Consider the following 20,446-nt stretch of genomic DNA (forward strand, 5'->3'; position numbering starts at 1 on the left):
TCCACAAAGGTCTCAGCAATAACCGACACACAGCGGGCACTGAAAAAGGACCTATCCTAATATGAGCATTTCAGCGGGAGGCATTCTTTAAGCGAGTGGATGTGCACAAAGTGTTCAGGAACATGCCTTCTTATTCTTAGTCCCTTGTAAAACGTCTGGGCAATTCACTAAAACCGCTCACTTTAAACAATTCAGGCAGCCTTTGATCCCTCTGTTTGCGTGAATGCCAAGAATGATCCTGCTTATTTCAAAGCTCTCAGCGTTATTCTTGTCTCTTCCCAGGAAGTTCAGGGTGACACAGGATATCTAAACGAGCCACAAATGTAATCGCTGAAGGCTGAGACCGGGCAAACGGGGCACTGAGTTTAGAAACCCAACCAATTCTTGTTAACAGTCGTAATTCCCCAGAGCAGCCGTGGGTTGCTGGGCAGGTGACCCTCCGACCCAAGGCTGTGGGGCTGCAGCACTCAGCTCAGGGGCTGCACCCTTACCGGCCACCTCGGCAGGGAGACGGCTGCTTACTTCTAAGGTGCTGGCAGCCCCACATGTGAGGTGTCTCGAGGGGTTCACTAGCTGATGACAACCCAGCGACCCTCGGTTCTTCAGAGAATACCTACAGATGACATGAGAAGCTTTACTCCACCCATTAAGCGAGAGGGCAGGACCTGCCATTGCCCAGGGTGAGAAAGGTTCTTTCACTGGTCCGGTCTCTCCCAGTATCAGCCAAGTGCTACCTGCAGGCTTGGGTGTGTGGGAAGGAGGAAGGAGCAGCTAAACCCAGGCCACTCCTGGCCCTTAAATGTGACCAGCAGGCAGACAGGAGATCATGAAGCTCCGGGGGCTTTGTACTGAGTCAGAGCACGTGTGAGGCCATCACATAAGACACGAAAATCCTAAGTAACCAACCAGCCCGAGGAGCCCGGTAGCTTGCAGTGAGCGTTATAAATCCAGTGATTCAATCTCCCGGCCATGGGGTCCTATTCAACCTCACTGAGAAACGGGTTTCTCCACGGGGGGATGTCCCGTTCTCCCGAGTCCACGTCACACAGCGACAGGAAAGGGAAGAACTAGCCAGGGGGACCGCCCTGAGGTCTGGGGCCCTTTGCGGGCACAGCCTCAGGGGCTCTGCAGGCAAAGGCGATAGGAATCAAGGTCTGGGGACGGCCACGAGTTAAGACAAACCCAGTGTGGAATCCTGTAGTCACGTTTGCTCAACTTTGTTTTTCCTTTTAATCACTGACAACAGAGGCAGCCACAGAATGGGTGAGGGGGTGTGTGTGGTACGTACACGTAGAAATAAGGACCTAGGCCTGCAGGATCTATTTTTACTGAAAGATCTCAGGATCAGCTTCCAATGTAGCAGATGTCAGCAAGCTTTTTCTGCAAAGGGCCAGACAGTAACTATTTTAGGCTTTGAGGGCCGTGCAGTCTCTGTTCAAGTGGTTCAGATGTGCCACTACATCGTAAACACAGGCATACACGACACACGTACGAGTGAGTATTGCCATGGTCCTAGGAAACTTCACAAAAACAGGCGTTAGCCAGACTTGGGCCAGTTTGCCAGCTCCTGCGACATGGTCTTGTAAGTGTAGTAACCATAGTTCCTCGACCTGAAACCAGGTCACAATATGGGCGCAGGGCAATCCCAGATGTGACTGCCCCACAGACGAGTGTACCATTCATTCACAGGTTCAAATGGCTTCTACCAGGAGTCTCCTAAGTGTTGCGCGCTGTGTCAGGCAAGGTGGAGGGGGGGGGGTACAAGGCAAAGAACTCAGGCCCTCTCTGAAGTGTTCACAGGTCGCTGACACTGTGTCTGTACAAGCCTACGCTTATCTGTTCATCAGCCCATCAAACCTGCAGGATTCTGCTGGGGAAGTGTGCATGTGCGTGTGCGTGTGTATTATACACAAACCTGTAATTTACATGCATATACATACATGATGTGGAAAAGGTCTCACTCTCCCACCAGCAGCAGTAAGAGGTCATCACAACACCTATTTATATGATGTGACTTGCTTTCACCTAGATGTTAACGCTGGATGGACAGAAATTACACACTTGCTTTACCTTCTGCCTTATATTGACAGATCACTGAGCAGCAGGCACTCTTCAGGGGGACCTGTCAGGGGATGAGAAATCTCTCCAAATTTTCTCTAATTATCCGTGCCCAAACAGAATAAATACTGCATCGCAATTACAGAGGAAGCGTAAAGGGACAAGTTAATTTGTTTAAGTCACAGAGCAGAAAGAACCTACAGCAAAATCGAGCATCACTGCAGCAGCCAGGGAGTCGCCCGGAGTCAGAGGTCCCAGCAGGAGGCGTGCAGCCTCCCACCCACCCGGAGCCCAGGGGGGAGCCAGGCACAGTTAGGCAAACCCATCTCAGGTCGGCTGTACACCCTCTAGAAGGAGACCGGGTTACTCTTGCCCGAACCCACCCAATTAACTGAGATCAAAGTTTTCCACCGGGTTAGCTGGAATGGCCAGATGTCAAGGAGGGGAGGTGGGCGCTTCTGAGGTCTTGACAAGCGTCCTTGCGGATGTCTCTGGAATGTGAGCACTGCCTTCCTGGGTGTCTGGCCCGACAGCGCATCACAGGAAAGAGGGTGTGTGAGTCGAGAAGGGAGAGCAGCACACAGGGTCAAGCTCGGAAACAAAAAGGTTCTCCTCCTGCCAGCCGCACCCCTGTCCTCTCATGCTCCCTATTTGAAAGGGATGGAAATGTCAGCACGTCATTGTCTAAAGTTCTTGAGAAATCAGTTTTGGTGTCTGCCCATTTGTTGCAACCCAAAACATTTTTTAAAACATGCCAGCCAGCGGACTGAGGTTCCCTCCTGTTCACATGGTTTTTCCATTTTCCGAGAATGACCGGGCCTCTGCAGCCAACTGGTCCTGAGCTGGCCACGTTGCCCCGTCCTTCCCTGTCTGTCCTACATGTGCTTGGGGGTGGTTATTAACCTCTCCAGTGCCTTTCTCCAGAGGCTTCTGACTCTGTGAAAGAGACCTAAGAACACCCGCCCCTCCTGGGCTTCCCTGGGAGATTAAATAAAATACCGAGGACCAGGCTCTCTTTGCACAGTGTGTGTGCAAAGTTAACTCCTTTCAAGTTACTTTGTTACTGAGAAGCAACCTTCCAGGTGCTAAAATGCATGATGCAAGGGTGCAGGCGTGAACACCTTCAGAGAGACGTTCTTGCTTTACTCAAAAGGCAGGTTTATTTCCAAGGATTAGGAGGGGCTGAGGATTACAGGATGCAGACCTCCAGCTTTGTGCTTGCTTTCAGAGAAGCGTACGGGGCAGGGTTATTTGGTGTTAACGGCCAAGGCAGCTGACGTGGAGTCAGGAAACGTGGTTTTGTTCCCAGCTCATCCTAGCTTCACCCCTCTGAGCCCCACGCTCCCACATGAAAGGAGGACAGTCCACACAAGACAAGGGACCTCAAGGGTCCTTTCTGATCTAAGAACCAATCCTCCAGAGATGTCCAAGAACTTCATAATTTCAGCCACTGCTGTAAATACATACAGAAGTTGAGAGAGAGACAGAGAAAGCAACACAGCCCTTTCTACGGATGTCGGTTAATAAACGCACACAGCGGTCCCACTATTAGGTTTTCTTTCTCCTCCTGATGCCTCAGCCATTCCTCATCTCTTCCACTGCTACACATGCTGCAACTGGCCTCTGTCCTTCTAGCTTGCAATCCTTTGAATAGTCTTCAGGGAACCCCCCCCTTTTTTCTTTTTCTTTTATAACTAATGGCTTTTATATATTTGATAAAATATTCAAGTTCTAAAGTACAAGTTACCGTGTTTTATGATTTTGAAATAGAAGCATACATGATATTCTCTTCTAGCATTTTCTTCATTTAATACACAGGGCTGCACTGGGTCTTTCCTATAGCTTAAATGTATATAACGTTGTAAATACTATTTTTAAGTTTTTAGGCAATAATAAGCCTTTCCGTCCTTAATATGAAAAATGAGGCACATATATTTATGAGAATATAAAACGGGTTCCAAATTCTTGCTTTGGGCTTCATGTAGGTATCACACATACTTGAAAATGTAATTTAAATAATCTTCCTGTGCAGAATGCCAAAAGAAGATTTCAAATACCTCCCCAGCCTTTTAAGTCGGTAGGTGAATAAAAGCCTCACTACTGAGCCACGAGGCAATTCAGACACCCCATTCGTAGATAAAATGAGCACTTCAAGGCTTGGCATGAACGTTTATGGAGTTTATGGAGTTGTGTCCCAGAACTCGGGTTTAAAAAAAGAGAGAAATGAAATGCAAGCTCTACTTTTCAAATACTTTTTTTTTCTTTTTGAAACCCCATGCAACTTCTGCTAAGCTACGCAAAAACTGGTTTGAGCTCTATTTCCCATTGGCTCTGGGGCAGAGTTCCGGTGAAGTGTGGGTCTCTGGGCGGAGCACCAACAGAGCTCATCCATTCTGAGCACCTACAATATGGTGGCCATCCTGCATTGTCTCATTTAATCCCCAAATAACACTGTAAGGTAGGAATATGCTTCCACCGGGAAACTAAAGCTTAGATATATTAAGTAACATCCCCAAGGTCAAGACTGGTGAGAAATAGTAAAGACAAAACTCACAGCTAGACCCATCAGGCCCCAGCAGTATCCTCTCCCTCCTCTGAAAATGGGAGACCTAGATGTCTGCGCAGATTTGCAAAGCAGACACTTCTGCTGCTCCTGCCAATTCTGGGTTCTTCCTTTTACTGGATGGGATCAAGAGGCTCCTGCACCCGGACCTGGTAAAGGTCCACGTGAATTTATGTTCTGGAGAAAGCACCCTTTTAACGCTGGGGGGAGCAGAAAGCACCTTGGAAGGGGTCCCAGTAATAAATTATGTTTTTAAGGATTCCTAATCAGTAAGAGGAATCCCCCCTGTGAGGTAGTTTCAGAGAAATCAAAGCCGCTGATATGCAAGTCCAGGGACCAGCAGCCGTCCATGAGCAACCCTCCCGGGGAAACCACTTCAAAGCTTTCACGTACCGCCTGTCACCTAAGTGGCTCGTCCAGCGACCACCAAGCGCCACCCGGGCTCTACCTTAATCAAATGTATGTCCACATTCATGGGAGCAAACGCTGAAGCAAAGTTTTTAATGCACCATAAAAACAAGCAAACTTGTGTTTTAAAAGCCAGATCTGAACGGACAATTATGAAAAATGAGTTCCTCTACGTAAAGAAGGTGTAAAACTGGGCCTATTTTGACCCAAAATGGAGCCAGATTTTTTTGTCAGTATCTCATTGGTTACAGCACTGGACTGGCTCCCCAGATAAAAGTCTCATAATTGGACATCAAGAATTTTACACTTGCTGACACCAAAATTTGAAGATTTTCATCTTCAGCTGCAAGAGCTCTGAAGCATTTGTTTAAAAAACGAGTGCAATGTCAAGCTTCTGAAACAAAGCACAGAAGCTTCACAGGGAGGAAGTCTGATTTGAAACTGTGAACTAACGTGCTCTATAAAAAATACATCAAAAGAAATTATACATCAAAGGTAAAGGCTCTGTGGTTATTTACCATCGGAACCACTGCCCAACGCACATCACTAATGCTTTCAAATTAAAACCTCTGTGAGATGGTAAGCGGCAACACTACAGCTGAAGGAAGTGGCAGCCCAGAAGAAGATTCGTTTTCGCACAGTGTACTCACATTCCTATTTTCCTTCTAGTTTGGCAGCAATGCCACCAAAACTCATTTTCATTAATTTTCAATAAACTACAGCTTTAGTTTTATGTCTCCTTCAGGAAACAAGTTAATCAACTCAGCTTCAGCTCAGCCCTAAAAAGTTGTTTCCTTTATTAATAGCTACTCCTGGTGCCCTCTGGGGCCAGTGTCTTTTTTGTCATTATCGTCATCATTTTGCAACTTAGCATCTCCTTGATTTCAGGAATATATGAAGGAAACTGGAAGCTCTGCCCTATTTGTAATATAACCGGGCAGTTCTACATGCCAAATAATAATCAATATCTGCCCCTATTTTTACATATGATGGTTTTATATTATGGAAATAGGATTAGAAAACACTAAAGAAAAAGTCCTGCCCTAACAATAGTGTTCATCTCCGTGTCTGTCTCTGTTCAAATCTCCACGTATTTCTGATAGGAGTAATAATGACTGTGCAATAATAAGAAGACAGTCCCTCTTCTTCATCACGCATGGCTCTGTGTAAAGGCAAGGAAGGAGAGAGCCGGGGCAGGGCCCAGGGAGAGGCACAGACGATGAGACACCATTGCTGGAGGAGAGGCAGGTAGCTGCTGCCAGCCCCGGGGGACGAGACGCTGCATGGCCTCGACTCCCCATGCTGGCGGCCATGCTGCACCACTCACCACCATTATAGTTTCCCTTTAATTCTTTGTAATGAAAACAAGCATTAAAAGCTTCCCTAACAGCCAGAGCCTCCCCAGAATAACAGAGTCACTGCATTTGTTGGGGGGCTGGGCTAATAAGAGTTAATTTGTCAACAGCGTCTAAAGAAAGCCACCAAGTTCATTATATATGGTGTTTGCCACTGAAACGTGTTCACCAGGATTCCTTCTGGGATAAAGAAATGACATTTCCTGGGGTGAGGAGGGAGCTGGTTTAGGCGCAGACTAAGCCATTTATTTTAATAACTGGGTGTGGGGAGCAGAGGATGACTGACCCTTCCCACTTGTGTGGGGAAATTTAAGATGGTACCAGGGTAATACTTTTAGACAGATGTTTTCACCTGATCCAGCTGGGAACATCACAGAACTGACCACCCTGTGGGTGGGTATCAGTTAATCCAGCAGAACACTCAGGCAGATTCTTCATTCATTCATTCACTCGTTCACTCACTCGTTCATTATTCAAAACTATTTCTTGAGTACTCGCTACACTTCAGACCCCAATGTGAGCACTAAACGCCCATCAGGGAATAAACAGACAAAATCTCTGCCCTCGGGGTGCTGACATTCTAGCAGAAGAGACAGACTAAAAAGCAAAATCATAACTCAAATTTATGGCATGTTCCACGGTGGTAAGTTTAAAGCAGAGAAGAGAGGCAGGTACTGACTTTCTATCAGTCACGACAGAAGCCCGCGTTTACGAAGCACAGCTCCAGCCCTGCTCTCCAGGAGGTACCAGACCACGTGCTGGGATTGGGGAGATGGCTGAAGCTGTGTCCACAGCCACCAGTGTGCTCTCAGCCACACAGGAGAAAGACACCTCTACTGGACATCATCAGCATTCGCTGTGGAATGATCTGGAAAAGAGCCACAACAGGGTGCTGGGAATTTGCCAGAAGCCATGCTGGGCAGCCTATGAGGGAACAGAGGAGCTGGTCCAGACCAAGGATGCTGGTGTGAATGAGCACAGAAACCGCCCCACGGAAGGAGTGCTACTTTTTGAAGTTACACAACTTACTCCGTTAACTTGGAAGCAATTCCTTCATCTTGGAAACAAATGTCCTCTAGATTTTAAGTGTCATGAGGGCAAGGTCTGTGTTTTATTCATCCAAGCAACTGCTCCCCAGCAAAGGGCCACGCACAGAGCTGGCGAACAAGAACCATCCCATGGACGGAACACGCGAACACAGTGAAAGCCAGTTGGTTACTTTGGCTAATCTATAGCAAAGTGCTTGAAAGTCTATAATCAGAGCACTACACAGAAATAACTAGGATTACTGAAAACCATCCTGATGTGTTTAATCAGCTCACACGGGGTTACATAGAGAGCTCGTTCTTCAAGGGTCCACATCTCAATTCTTGGCTCTGGGAGAATGGTACAGGTACAATTTTGAGAACTTCACCCTCTAGTGGAAAAAATTAAGTAAGGGTAACACTAATGGGAAGAAGAAAGATCCAGCTCAAGCTATGATTGGGCTGTGCTCTAAAACATCACTTCTAAGTAACCTGTTGGACCTCCGCACGATTTCCAACAAGCCAAAATCATAGGTGGTGTTGGAGTTCCCAGGCTAGCCCTCAAGTTTCTTCAGCTGTACTGAGACTCAACAGAGAATGCTGTGAAATCTAACAGTCAAGTTTGTAGAGCGATTATTTCTTCTAACACAGGACTCCAAAAATGGATCTCCCTTAAAGGTTCCAACCAGAACAACTCTTATTTTATGCAAGCGACATCTGGAACATACACATTCAAATTCAGGAGGATCGCATGAGTGTGTGTGGAAAGAAGTCTTTGATGTCCTTCAATCTCAATGAGAGCCCTTTCCTCCAAAAAGAAGTCCAGAAGACGAAACTAAAAACAGAGGAAACCAGTAGTTAATGAGAATGGCCTTACTGCCTGACCTCACACCTACAGGCAAAGGAGCAGGAGAAGAGAGAAACCAGGGTCCTAGAATAAATGCTTGCTGGCTAAAATTCTCTAAATACAAACAATGCAGCGATTATAACCAAGAAACTAGTGCAGGCACTGCCCTACCATATTCAGGGCAATAAACAGAAAACATGGAAGTGAGTCTTCTAAAGCTTTCTTTAAATGTCAGGAGCTGTCAAATTCCACTGAAACAGATCAAACCAACCCTCATGGATCGACTGAGACAACGTTACTTTCCCAAACAACTTTATTTTTCATTTGCTCTTTCATTCATCATTCCATGCATCCAAAGCCTTTCCACCTCTCCTGTGACCAGCAAGCCAGATGTTGGCTGGGCAAACAAAGAAAAAGGCAAAGCACGCCATGACGATACCAAATGCTGGGAGTGCTCGTGGAGGAAAAGTCATTGAGAGCTGGCCAAAGGGCACCTGAAGAGCAAGTGACGGTGCAGAATTCTAAAAGGGCTTCACAACAGCCAGCCCACTTAGACATCCCTAAGGCAGGGGAAAGCAGGGGTGGTGAAAAGATCTGGGGTCAGTGTTGGTCTGTGTTCTTCAAACTGCAACCTCAGTTTTTAAAACAAACACACTGCTTTGTCAGCTTGGGGATTCCAGGCCACTAACGAACAAAGAATTGCCCAGCCTAACATAGCAGGTCTGCCACTGGCTACAAAACGACTTCCCTCAGCTACTGGGAAAAAGGGACCTGGTCAGACCATCACCAGTGAAAGCCAGTACTGCCTTTAATTGACCAATGGATGTTCTTGGCGTTTGTTAAGAAAACTGGCGTCATATTTTTTTAACGAACTTAAATTGGATGTCCCCCAAATCCTGGCATTCAATAGCTCAAGTTAATAAAACAGATACAGTTGAGTTTCCACGGTTATATGGGGAAAGTCTACATTCACTTTAGCCACTAAACAGCTGATATAGTAGGAACTAAACTACAGTTGCAGGGCATAATCTGGCAAATTCCTAGTGAGAAATTAGACTTAGGAACAAGCCAAAACTACTGCCAGAGGTGGGCTTAAAACATAGGAGACGGTCACTGAAAACAGCTGAGTTTGACTAGTTTTGAAATTTAATTTCCCCTAACAAAAGTAGTGGTATCGGGCTTCCCTGGTGGCGCAGTGGTTAAGAGTCCGCCTGCCGATGCAGGGGACGCGGGTTCGTGCCCCGGTCCGGGAAGATCCCACATGCCGTGGAGCGGCTGGGCCCGTGAGCCATGGCCGCTGAGCCTGCGCGTCCGGAGCCTGTGCTCCGCAACGGGAGAGGCCACAGTGGTGAGAGGCCCGCGTACTGCAAAAAAAAAAAAAAAAAAAAGTAGTGGTATCACTTTATGCCTCTAATTAATGTCATTTTGAGACTATTAAGTAGAAAAGCCCTTTAAGATGCCGCCACAAATGATGGCTCAGTTATCAAGAAGGCACAGCTGGAGCACAAACCTGGCCTAGAACGCGGACGGAAAAAAAAAAAAGTGAGAAGATGAAGTGAGAAGGCTGAAAGAACAAGAGAGATCAAAATTAGGAGAATAAATTGAACAACGGCATAGAATGATCACTGGGAGCAGAGACCGTGCCATTTTCTTTGTTGCAGCAAACAACGTCTGAGCAGAGGGCCTAACACATACCTTTGAGTTAATTCAAAGTGACTCAATACCCTATGTAACGAGTGTTCTGAAGACCCCAATTAAAGGATCACGCCCTGATTTGCACATTACCCAAACACGTCTTTTGCTTACATGCTAAGAGCTCTAAACTTGCTGAAAATCACCATGTCATTTAAAAGACCCACAAATTAGCAATGGGGTCACTTGCGCTGTGTGCCCTGTGCCATGCGCCCTGCTCTATGTCCCAAAGTGGAAGTGGAGGAGGGGCCCCTCCAGGTGCATGCTTACACACTGGTGATGCTAGCTGAGAGGAGAATGCTTTTCTGAAATCTAAAACCAAACACTCCATTCACAGTTCCCCAGGGAATGTGAGAAGAGATTTTTCCACGGGCAATTAAAGATCTTCTGGCGAAAACAGTGTTGTGAGATGTGGCAGGAGAAACAGCACATTAAAGCCAATCCAGTAATCTAGTACCAGTGATTACAATTCAATACCATAGAATTATTTCCACTTGCCAACCACTCTTCTCTGAGCTGCTTATAACTTTGTCAGACTTTGCTTTTGAGAGCAGGCACAGTAAGAGACATTTTTTTCCCCTTCCTGACCTTTCCACCAAACAATTTTTCTCTGCTGGGGCTGGACTGGAGACACAGAGCTGTCAGTCTCCACTCTCAGGCCCCATCTTCAAGGTCTCAGAGACACTGAGCCACTTGGACGTGGAGCCAGGAAGAAAGCTTCCGGTGACCTTTCTGTGATATTTTGCAGCGCCCTCTCCTACCACCCAGGGCCCTGCTACCTTAGATCTCCCTGTGATGCGTTCATGAAAAAGCAGATGCCGCCTTGTCCCCCCTGTCCCCAGCTCTCCATCCCTGCCTCCTGGGACACACCTGTGGTCCAGCTCAGGCTGAAGCTGGCAGACATCCTCCTTCGCTGATCATTCCTAAGGCTTTGTGACAAGAACCGCCACACGAGCTCTGCCCTTTGCCTTCCCTTCTTTGTTTCTGTTTTTAAAATCCCATCCCTCATTGCCTCTTTTGTTGCTGATCTGCAACAGGACTAACTGAAGACTTGCAGACCCAAAATTGTCACCAATGCTGTCTATTTTATACAAGTGGACAAAAGTATATTTTTACCTTCAGGATTTTTTGATAATGACAACTAAAGAATTGGAGCAGATGGCCTCAGAAGCCAAAGGTAGCTAGAGAAACTGGTGAACCACATTCTGAGTTAAACTTGAAAATTCTAGGCCACTAAGAAAGGAGGATCTGATGTTTTCTTTGAATGGGGGTGCCCCAACTAGAGTTCCATGCTGTCTTCAACAAAGGACACTCATTTTACTTTCTTTAAAGTACAGCAAGGTCTTCTGAAGAAATCTGTTTCACTACAAAGCGGAAATGGAAATGACTCTCATACTGGACTCCACCAAAACTACCTTGTAAAATTAGCTTGAGCAAAACCTTCTGCTTTAACAAATCAAGAACAACCACCCCTCCATGTGCTTCCCACAAAGTCCATCCTCTTTACATCCCTATTAATTTCATAACTGAAGTCTAGTCTCCTTTACCTTTCAATAAAGCCCACCCTGACCAATGAGTGTCCAAAGGGCATCAAGGAAGGAGAGGGTCAGGATTCCAGAAATGGTCCCTGGGTTAGAACCGTGATCTGGGGGGATGGGAGTCAAGAGGGTCAATGGAACAGGAAAAACACCTTGGCCTCTTGGCGCTGTCCTTGGTGCTGAATGTTATGCTTTCCACTGCCCCACCTCCCCCCACCACAGTAATATACGCTGTTGAGTCCAGAACATTGACAAATGGCAACTCACTGTAGTGAGATGATAAACGGCAAGCGCTGCAAAGATCAGTGCATTAAAAAATCCATGTTTGCAGTGAGCATGCCTGTCGCTGGGATCCAAGGAGGTTCACACTAGAAAGTGAGAATCAGAACTTTTCATAATTTATACTTTTCATATGCTTTTTGCACTCAGAATTTTTTTCATTAGATTTGTCTGTTACTGGACTTCAATATGAGAACACAGAGACTGACTGTATTATTTGGTTAATAAATTAATATTAACCAGACACCCAGCGCGTACCAGGCATCGTGACAGGCGTGGGGTTATAAACCTATATAAGGTATAGGTTCCCCAAAACAAAAGAGAAGAGTGTTTTATAAAGGTAGCAATTCATGTGCAAGACAGAAAATTTATAATTTTGGACCAAGATGTTCTCCTTCTGTGGCTTTGACATCAATAATCTAAGCTCTCTCTTCTCCAAACTTCTAATCACAAAAGACCTCTAGCCCTACTGTCACTGGAGAAGCATCTGCTCCAGCAGTTCAGAGTTTTTGGATTGCTTCTCTTTTTGGCAATGGCAATCCAGAAAGATAATCATTCCAAGTATGGGTTTTATGACTTGTTTCCAAGTGAAGGGAAATTAGGGACATTCCATAATGGCACTTTGTGTGTCCTGTAGAAAGGACTTACCTGTTTTGTCTGTATTTGGAGAACACATTTATTCAGATTCTGCAACACAATTATTAATGTGACCATAAAATCATCAGCGAAGCCAAACCCTACATTTTGTAAGCCCCAAGGACAATTAGATGGACTATCAAAGCAATAAGCACAATGGGTTACACAGTTTAAGACCTCTACTAAGAACACCCTCACGCTTAATAAAATTGTAGTGGACATACCTCGATTAACAATAGCTCCTGGAGGCAGCCTGTGACTTAACCATATGACACAAGGACAACACTTTAACTTTTATCCACAAATTAATCTCTCACTGACATCCGTTTTTATGAACTACCTTTCTGGACTCCAAAGATTTGAATCCTTTCAAAAAGAAAGGTCCTTAACAAAACCATGGAAACATCCTGAAGGGTCTTCCCAAGAATAGTTCGTGGCAATGAGATCTCGAAAACACTTCTCACACATGGTGGCAATATGCCGGACCACCCAATTTTCATTTAAATTAGCTAAAAAAGTGGGGACCGCACACAGATATGTCACTCTATAAAGCAGATATTACGACTCACTTGATTCTAATCAACAGACATCAGCCAAACCATACTGTATCTCAGGATTGTGTGAGTTAGGTTGGGCTACAAATAAAAGGGAGAAAAAAGAAACTGAATGCAAATGATGTGATAGAAAGGGAGGAGTGAGAGTAAAGGTTAGGAGGAAGTAGGTTCCATGTCATTGTCATCCACGTATAAATAAACCTCTACAGTGGCTTCCCATTAAATTTACAACAATGTCCAGAGAGCTTCCTATTTTATAGGATCTGTTCTCACCTCCCGCCTCTCTCATGTGCCCCAGCTATTCTAGCCACACTGGCCCTTTTATCTGTCCTGCAAACATGCCAACATCATTCCCATTACGACGTTCACAAGTGATGGCCCTTTTGTTTGCAAAACTCATCTCTAGATCTGGAGATGACTAACTGCTCTTTCATTATCATCCAGGTCTCATTCCAAATGCAGGGTCCTCGGGGGGGGGGGGGGTTAGCCAAAGCCACCCGTACAACACTTCCTCAACAACGAGCCGTATCCAAAGCCATTCATTCATTCGTTCATGTGTTCATGTGTTGCCTGTCTGGCTCTCCCACTCTGCTGTAAGCTTCGAGGACAAGGACACAATCTTATTCCAAAATGTCTCCTCAGTAGCCAAAATGATGTCTGACACCTAATGGCACTTAATCATTATTTGCTTTCTGATTATAACAGGGGGAAAATGCGTGCTTTTTACCAAGTGATAAGAATAGTCTGTTCCGAAAGGGCTTTAAAAAGAGCAGTTTATAACTGAAGAACCCCAAGGTCCTGGAAGAGAGTTCTCTTGTGCGTTTTAGGTGCCTGAAGTCTTTGTCCCGTCAGTGCTGGACTCATTGACTATCCCAAGGTGGCAATTATACAAAGTGCAGAACACAGGTCCCAAGGTTCGAGCAGGGCATCCCGGAGCATCAGAAGCCTGGGGTCTAAGAATAATGAGATCCCAGACCTGAAGTGTTGCTATATTCTCCTCTGTAAAATGAGGTAGCGTAATTAATTCGAAGACTTGAGGCTCTAATGTAAGTAAGACACTTGGGAACTCCATGCTCCTGGGCAAGGAAGGGGTGTTGGTGTCGATGAGAACTGATGCAGATTCTTCCTGAGGTCTCAAGCAGGAAAGTTCTGCAAGCATGGAAGTCGGATTTTCCTTAGAGCCCAGTAAGCGTGCCCCTCAGATAAAGGATAGGAAATGCCCTTGATTTCGTCTGTTTTCTCTTAAAAGCCTAAACTTTAGAATGTGACTAGGGCATACAGAAAACTATTACATATCCCCTTCCCTGGCTGCTGCTTAATACACACCAATGCAACACACAGAGGAGCTGTCCCCCGTCTGCAGCCCAGCCTAACAGCGGGACAGACACGTCCTGCAGCAAACATGTCATTGCCAGGACTTGTGCTCAAGCACCATGCTTATTCTACCCTACAAAATGACCACGGCCAGACATGAGCTTAGGACAGAGCTCCAGTAAAATCAGTGGGATGGAGAAAGGCCTTTTATATATAATAAGGCATGGGAGAATGGAGGTCAATGTCTAACACAGAGGACCCTTGGTATGGGTTCGACAAATCTGGAGCCAGGGAGGAAGGTTCAGGAGGAATGTACCCTTGGGGCTTGTCATCAGGAGGAAAGGGCTAAGGAAAAGAGGAAGGTGTGATGCACAAGCTCTTCCTGACAAAGCTCAGGGGAGAGGAAAAGACCCCAAGTGGGCATCCAAAGGCGTCCGAAATGGGGGACAGAGGTCAACACAAACGCAGCCACAGTGATTCCAACTCTGGCTCGAATATCACGGGCCACAGGCACTGACTGGCGACACTTTAGGACAGAATATTGTCACTTGATTAATAAATGAAATGCACAGAGCTCAAAGGTCAGGTCCGAGTTCACCAAAGCTCACTGCGACAACGTGGCATGGATAGGAAAATCCTTTTGTCAAATGTTTATGCAACACCAAATATAATGAGGAAAACAAAAGTTAATTTCAATTCAAAATCCATGATGCGTGCAAGAGAAGTTTACATAGGGAAGGTGATAAAATATCGACTGTCCATGTTGACAGAAAACCTTCTGAGCACTATTATTATGTTGAGTCACTCTCCAAAGGTAAATCTGCCCCCGAAGTATGTATAAGGCAATTCAGATGGAAGCTCTTCTTCTGCCACTGATTTAACAGATTCTGGTTAGCATGTTTGTCCCTTAGCACAAAGTAATATTCAGAATAAAATACGCCTGCACGTTAAAAATATCAGAGAGGGAAGGCCGGCCAAAGTGGTAGGAAAAACATTATGAAAGCTCCCCAAAACTAGCTTCTTGGGGTGACTGGGCTGAGAAAGATTCAAGAAAATCCTTTCATCAAACCCTTAAGTCTATACAACCTTCCAGAATATACTCCAAAAAATACTCTAAGGTTATTTCTGTTAATGGGAAGAGAATCAGCACCCCTACCTCTCCTCCTAAAAATGTCTAGTCTCATAGGGCTGACAGAACTCACCAGAGAATGTAGCGAGGGACGGTGTCAGAAAGCATTGACAATGCAGCACGACACTCTACCACGTAGGTCAGCAAATTTTTTTCTCTAAAGAGCTAGAGAGTGAGTATCCTGGGATTTGCAGACCAAGGGTATTGTAGCTACTAACGTGAAAATGTTCACTATTCTTTATTATCAAAACTTAAAACTTTATTTATGGACACTGAAAATTTAATTTCATTAGTTTTCACGTGTTCCAAATATTATTATTCTTTCAATCTTTTTCAACCATTTATGAATGTGAAATTCACTCTTAGCTTGCTGGCTCACAGTGGGATTCGCCTGAGGGCCCCAGTCTGCAGACCCCTCCTCTCGCAGGCCGAGGGGTGGTGGGGCAGAAACAAGTCAGAAGATCTGGGGTTGGTTTCCCATCGAAGTTTCTTTCAAACACCATAAAGACCAAGCTGCACTGAAACATCCCAAACTCCCTTTGCTTAGAACAAAATCAGGTTATTTACTTCATCCAGTAGTTTATGTTCGCATCCTAGGTTTAATTTAAGTATCCGCTATAGAGGTTGCGTTGGTCGTATACAATAAATGCAGAGACAGGAGCAAAATGGGAAACACACTGATCGATTTCTATTACCATAACGAGCAATGGCGTTGGGAAAGAATCTGATTGGAGCTGTGTGCTCGAGAGAAGCCAGCAGCCAGCAGCCACCACGTGTAATGCTCTCCTGTTCTTATCTTGTAGGCTTTCATATCGGACTGGGCAAGACACAGCTAATTGTGACACATGCAGGAACAGTGCATGTATTATCTATAGGTATGTCAACGTTCTCCTCTTCCCACTTTGTTATTATGAGTGACAAATGATGTTTACCCACGAATGCAAGAATCATCTGGGATCATGCTGGGGTGATTATATCAGACAAAAAGTAAAGAACCTTTCCTGACCAGAATTCTAGGCTGCTTCTGAATACTCAACCTCACGTACAGAATCACGGGATGAGGGAGAGCTTGAACCCATGGGTCTGGCAAATGGATCTCAGCAGTGTTTCCAAAATCGGTGTAAGTTTGATGGCTTGCTCCCTCAGAATCGACAGCCATGAACACTGTACTGTGTGTTCCGTAATGGCTGTGAAATGTAAGACCTTCAGATGGTATAGATCAAAGGCTGCAAACCACACTGTATGTGCTAGGAATACCACAGAAAAACCCAGTGTGCAGTTTATGTCCTGGGGAATCACCAGGGTTGTGGCACTTATGTCCCTTGGGGCATAAGCCCCTGTCTAGAGCCCTATGGCTGGTCTTCCTGTTTTTCAATGTGAAGTGCGTTTAGATTACTCACGTTGACAAGAATACAGCAGAAACTTTCAACAAGCAAAAAGCATGTTAGGCTTTTGGCAATAATTTAGGATTTTAAGACATGGTCATGACCTTCAGAGAGGTTACTGTCTTTTTTATTTTTTCTTTTTGGAAATGTAATTTTCGTAAGCAAAAGATGAGAGCAGTAAGAGATGTTATGATTTAGTTCATTTTTTTAAATTAAGCCTGAAGAACAATTTTACTTGATTTGCCAAATTATCAACAACAAGAAAAAGCTGCACAGTTTTATATCTAAAACTGTATAAAGGAACGCCAATCTCAACCAAAAAACACCTGCTAAAGAGATCTTCAAAGTTACCACCCTCCTATCAAGAAGGTAGAGACAGGGAGAGGGTATAAATGTCTTAACAATGGCAAAAAGCTTGAGTCCACACAGTCTTGGGTCCATCCCATCTCCAATCCAGACGGAGCATCCCAGACTGGGCCCCAGGTTCTTTAAAAGTAGAGTTGGGTCACCTGGCGACTGGTGTGGTTGCAGCAGAAGAAACCACAGGGCAGACACGAGCTCCGGTACCACCGTAGCAAAAGTCCGTCCTGCAGAGGTTCTCGACCCAGGGAGATTCTGCCTCCCAGGGCACATCTGGCAAGAATGGAGGGAGGTGCTTTCAGCTGTCACCACTGGAGAGGTGCTACTGCATCTACTAGGTAGAGGCCAGCGATGCTGCTAACATCCTATAATGCCTAGGACAGCCCTCCATGACACAGAGTCAGCCCATCCAAACTGTCAACTGTGCCAAGACTGAGAAAGCCTGCCTTGCAGGAACCATGGCCTGGTTACAATCTACTAAAAGGCACACAAACTGCTAAGGCCTCCTGGCTACCCAGAGGGACCCGGGTCCCCTGCAGCAGCCCTGGCCCAGCAGGCCGAGATGCCCGATTGCTCTCCGCTATTAACAAGGAGGTGAAAATCAAGCGCCCAGGCAAGAAACGTCAAGCGCTCCAAATACAGACTTAGAGAAGTTTGGTCAGTGGGAATCTTTTTACTACACCCATATTATGCGAAACAATTTTGAATCAACAGTGAAGGGATGTAAGTGACATAAAATAAAATGCTTTCAAAGAAAAAAAATGCTTTCGTTAAACCAGTCAATTAGGAAAAGAAATGAAGAACTGAGAGCTCCTGGCATAAGTATCCTCACCATTTAGCTTCTGCTCCTCTGGGAGCTAAAACGCCTCCAGTCTCCAATGCTATACAGAGTCGAAGTGAACCCAGATTTCCAAAGAAGTTGCGAAGAGTGAGCCTGATGATGTAAACCCACTTAACATTTTGTGGGTGACTGAAAGAAGAATTTATTAGGACACTCTCCAATGTAAATTGAAGTAATTTACATAAATTTAGCTCTAAATCCAGAAGTAACTTACATTAAAAAAAAAAAAAGTCATGTTTAAAGTGATTTAACAGTCTGTGAAGGACAGGAATTAGCCTTGAGTGGTTACTGTTTAGACATGGCTCACCCAGCGATCTGTGTGAATCCCAGTACACAGGCCACTGGCCCATTTATCGTGAGAACTGGGAGTTCCAGCACCACAAGAATTTGACAAAATTTCGTAAGACTCACTCACCAGGTAGAGGGATTGAGTCACTGCGACCACTTTGCTCATCTCCCGCAAACTGGGGAAATGCGTCTCTTCACAGAGACCTTGTCATCAAAGATGTGACTGCAGGGACTGTGCATCCTCAGGAACTGTGTACAGTGGGGGCCTCTACAGCCATGCCACCCTACAGTGAGTAAGCCCCCTCTCTAAGCGCACAGAGCATCCCGGGAGAGGCGGTACTAGAGAAGAGGTGGAATTTTAGATAGCTCTTTCGGGAAAGTGTTTTAAAATCCCCCCATGAGAGTGATAACAACAATAAAAATTTCCCAACACTCCAACTTCTGCTGCAAAGAGAAGGAAGGCTTACTAGTAACATTTCAGCCAGACTCCCACTGCCCCAAAAAGCAGTCTTCCTGCTAAGAATTCAAACAGAGGTCTCTATATTACTACCAAGTTGAACAAACATCTTCGTTAAATTGTTTCCCAGTTTTCCTGTCACTTTATATAGGATATAATTTAAAATTATAACTGTTTAAATTTAACAGTTACTCTTGACACTGGTTTGGTTCTTGACATTAGCAAGAGTTTTCTGAGCACTACAGATGAGAGGAAAGAAAGCTCACTTCTGGTTCACTAACTGGAACACCAGTCAAAAGAGAAATCGTAAACGTAAACATGTTATTTGAATTTGAATCATATAATTGTCTTACAATGTACGTGATGTTAAGTTATGCCAATCTTTTGAGGCGAAGCCCAGATGTCTTCTGTGCCCGTGGTCACCCCCACTGGACTTCCAAGGTACCTGCCACGAACCACACCCATTTTCCTGAGGTAGAACACCGTCTCGTGACAGAACCTGATTTCAGGGTCCTTCTGGGCGCCGATGTGCCCCTCCCTTTGTCACACTCAGTACTTTGTAGCAAGCTCCTCTGTCCAAAACATCTAACCCACAGAAATAATTCTCTCTTGCCTCCAGTGTATCTCATTGGTTTATGTAACACTCAAATAAATCACATCATTTCAATGGTGAGTACAAACGGCATAAACAGATCCAAACCCAGCATCCCCTTGGTGAGCACACAGCTGGAGAAGTGAGGACAGAGGGTCAGGGAGCAACAACAGAGGAGCCTGTTTGCCAGGAGCATCCAGCCCCGCGTGGGCGGCAGTTCCATCGTGGGGGGCACAGTGGTGGTGACTAACCCAGCACCTCGGTGAAGGGGGCTCTCATGATCCCATCAGGAAACCAAAGACTGGTACAAGAGAGTGGTGGCTGGCAGCTGTTCCTACCTCCAGATAGGTGATTTCCCTTGGGGTTCCCTTCTGCCAAAAAAGAATGGGGGGCATAGAGCAAGGGAGAATTCGCCCAGATGACTTCTCAGTGTACAGCCAGCCCTGTGATTCAATCCTCGAATGTCAAATGCTTCATGAAGGATAGAGGTTTCTCTGATAGAAAAGCATCCAGAACACAACAGGCCTTGGGCAGAAGAAACCACCTGTCCAGGTGACCCTGGAGCAGTGCCAGCGGGCAGCCAGAACATCTCAGAGGTGAGCCAGCGGGAGTGTCCAAATTGCAAAGGCTTTATGATTCAAGTGCATCTCCTTTCACGGAGGACGTTGCAACAAATCCTCCATCAATTCCTGCAAACACACCTCTGTAGAGACGATCCCATCAGGAGGGGATGAGTTCAAGCTCGGAGTCCCTGCAGTTGGTTCTATGCCTGGCTCTGCACCCAGGCTCTCAGGTACCAGGGCCTGCACCCTAGACTTCAGGAATGTTCTAAGAGTCCCTGTACCACCATCTCTGCCACTCTTCTGGGTCTTTCCCAGAGGATGCCCGCAGCACCTCAGAACTGAATAGGTTGAAGGAGTTTCAAAATAAAGACATTTTAAAATGCCAAAGACCTGTGGTTGTCCCAGAGCCTGGGCGAACATGAGGGGCCATCAGAGCTGCCAGTTTCCACATGTTGTCACTTGTCATACCTGTTTGCTGGCAGGCAGAGAGCCCTGGAGGTCAATGAATTTGATCCCGCCCATCTTGCATCTACACACTGCTTTTCACCCAAAACCCAAGTAC

The 20,446-nt window shown here is 45.6% G+C and overlaps 2 protein-coding genes across 8 annotated transcripts in view; one reads left to right on the forward strand and one right to left on the reverse strand.

The window, feature by feature from the left end:
• The window catches only part of DOCK1 (dedicator of cytokinesis 1), a 526,777-nt gene that overhangs the window by 283,304 nt on the left and 223,027 nt on the right, over positions 1–20,446 (reverse strand). The window lies entirely within an intron of this gene.
• Positions 1–20,446, forward strand: part of INSYN2A (inhibitory synaptic factor 2A) — a 39,034-nt gene that overhangs the window by 4,940 nt on the left and 13,648 nt on the right. Inside the window, exon 2 of the mRNA XM_067709068.1 lies at positions 16,202–16,273. Coding sequence (XP_067565169.1) covers positions 16,202–16,273 — 72 coding nt within the window. The remainder of the gene's footprint in view (positions 1–16,201; positions 16,274–20,446) is intronic.

The sequence above is a fragment of the Pseudorca crassidens genome, chromosome 16 (genome assembly GCF_039906515.1).
Source record: "Pseudorca crassidens isolate mPseCra1 chromosome 16, mPseCra1.hap1, whole genome shotgun sequence".
In the NCBI taxonomy this organism is placed as follows: Eukaryota; Metazoa; Chordata; class Mammalia; order Artiodactyla; family Delphinidae; genus Pseudorca; species Pseudorca crassidens.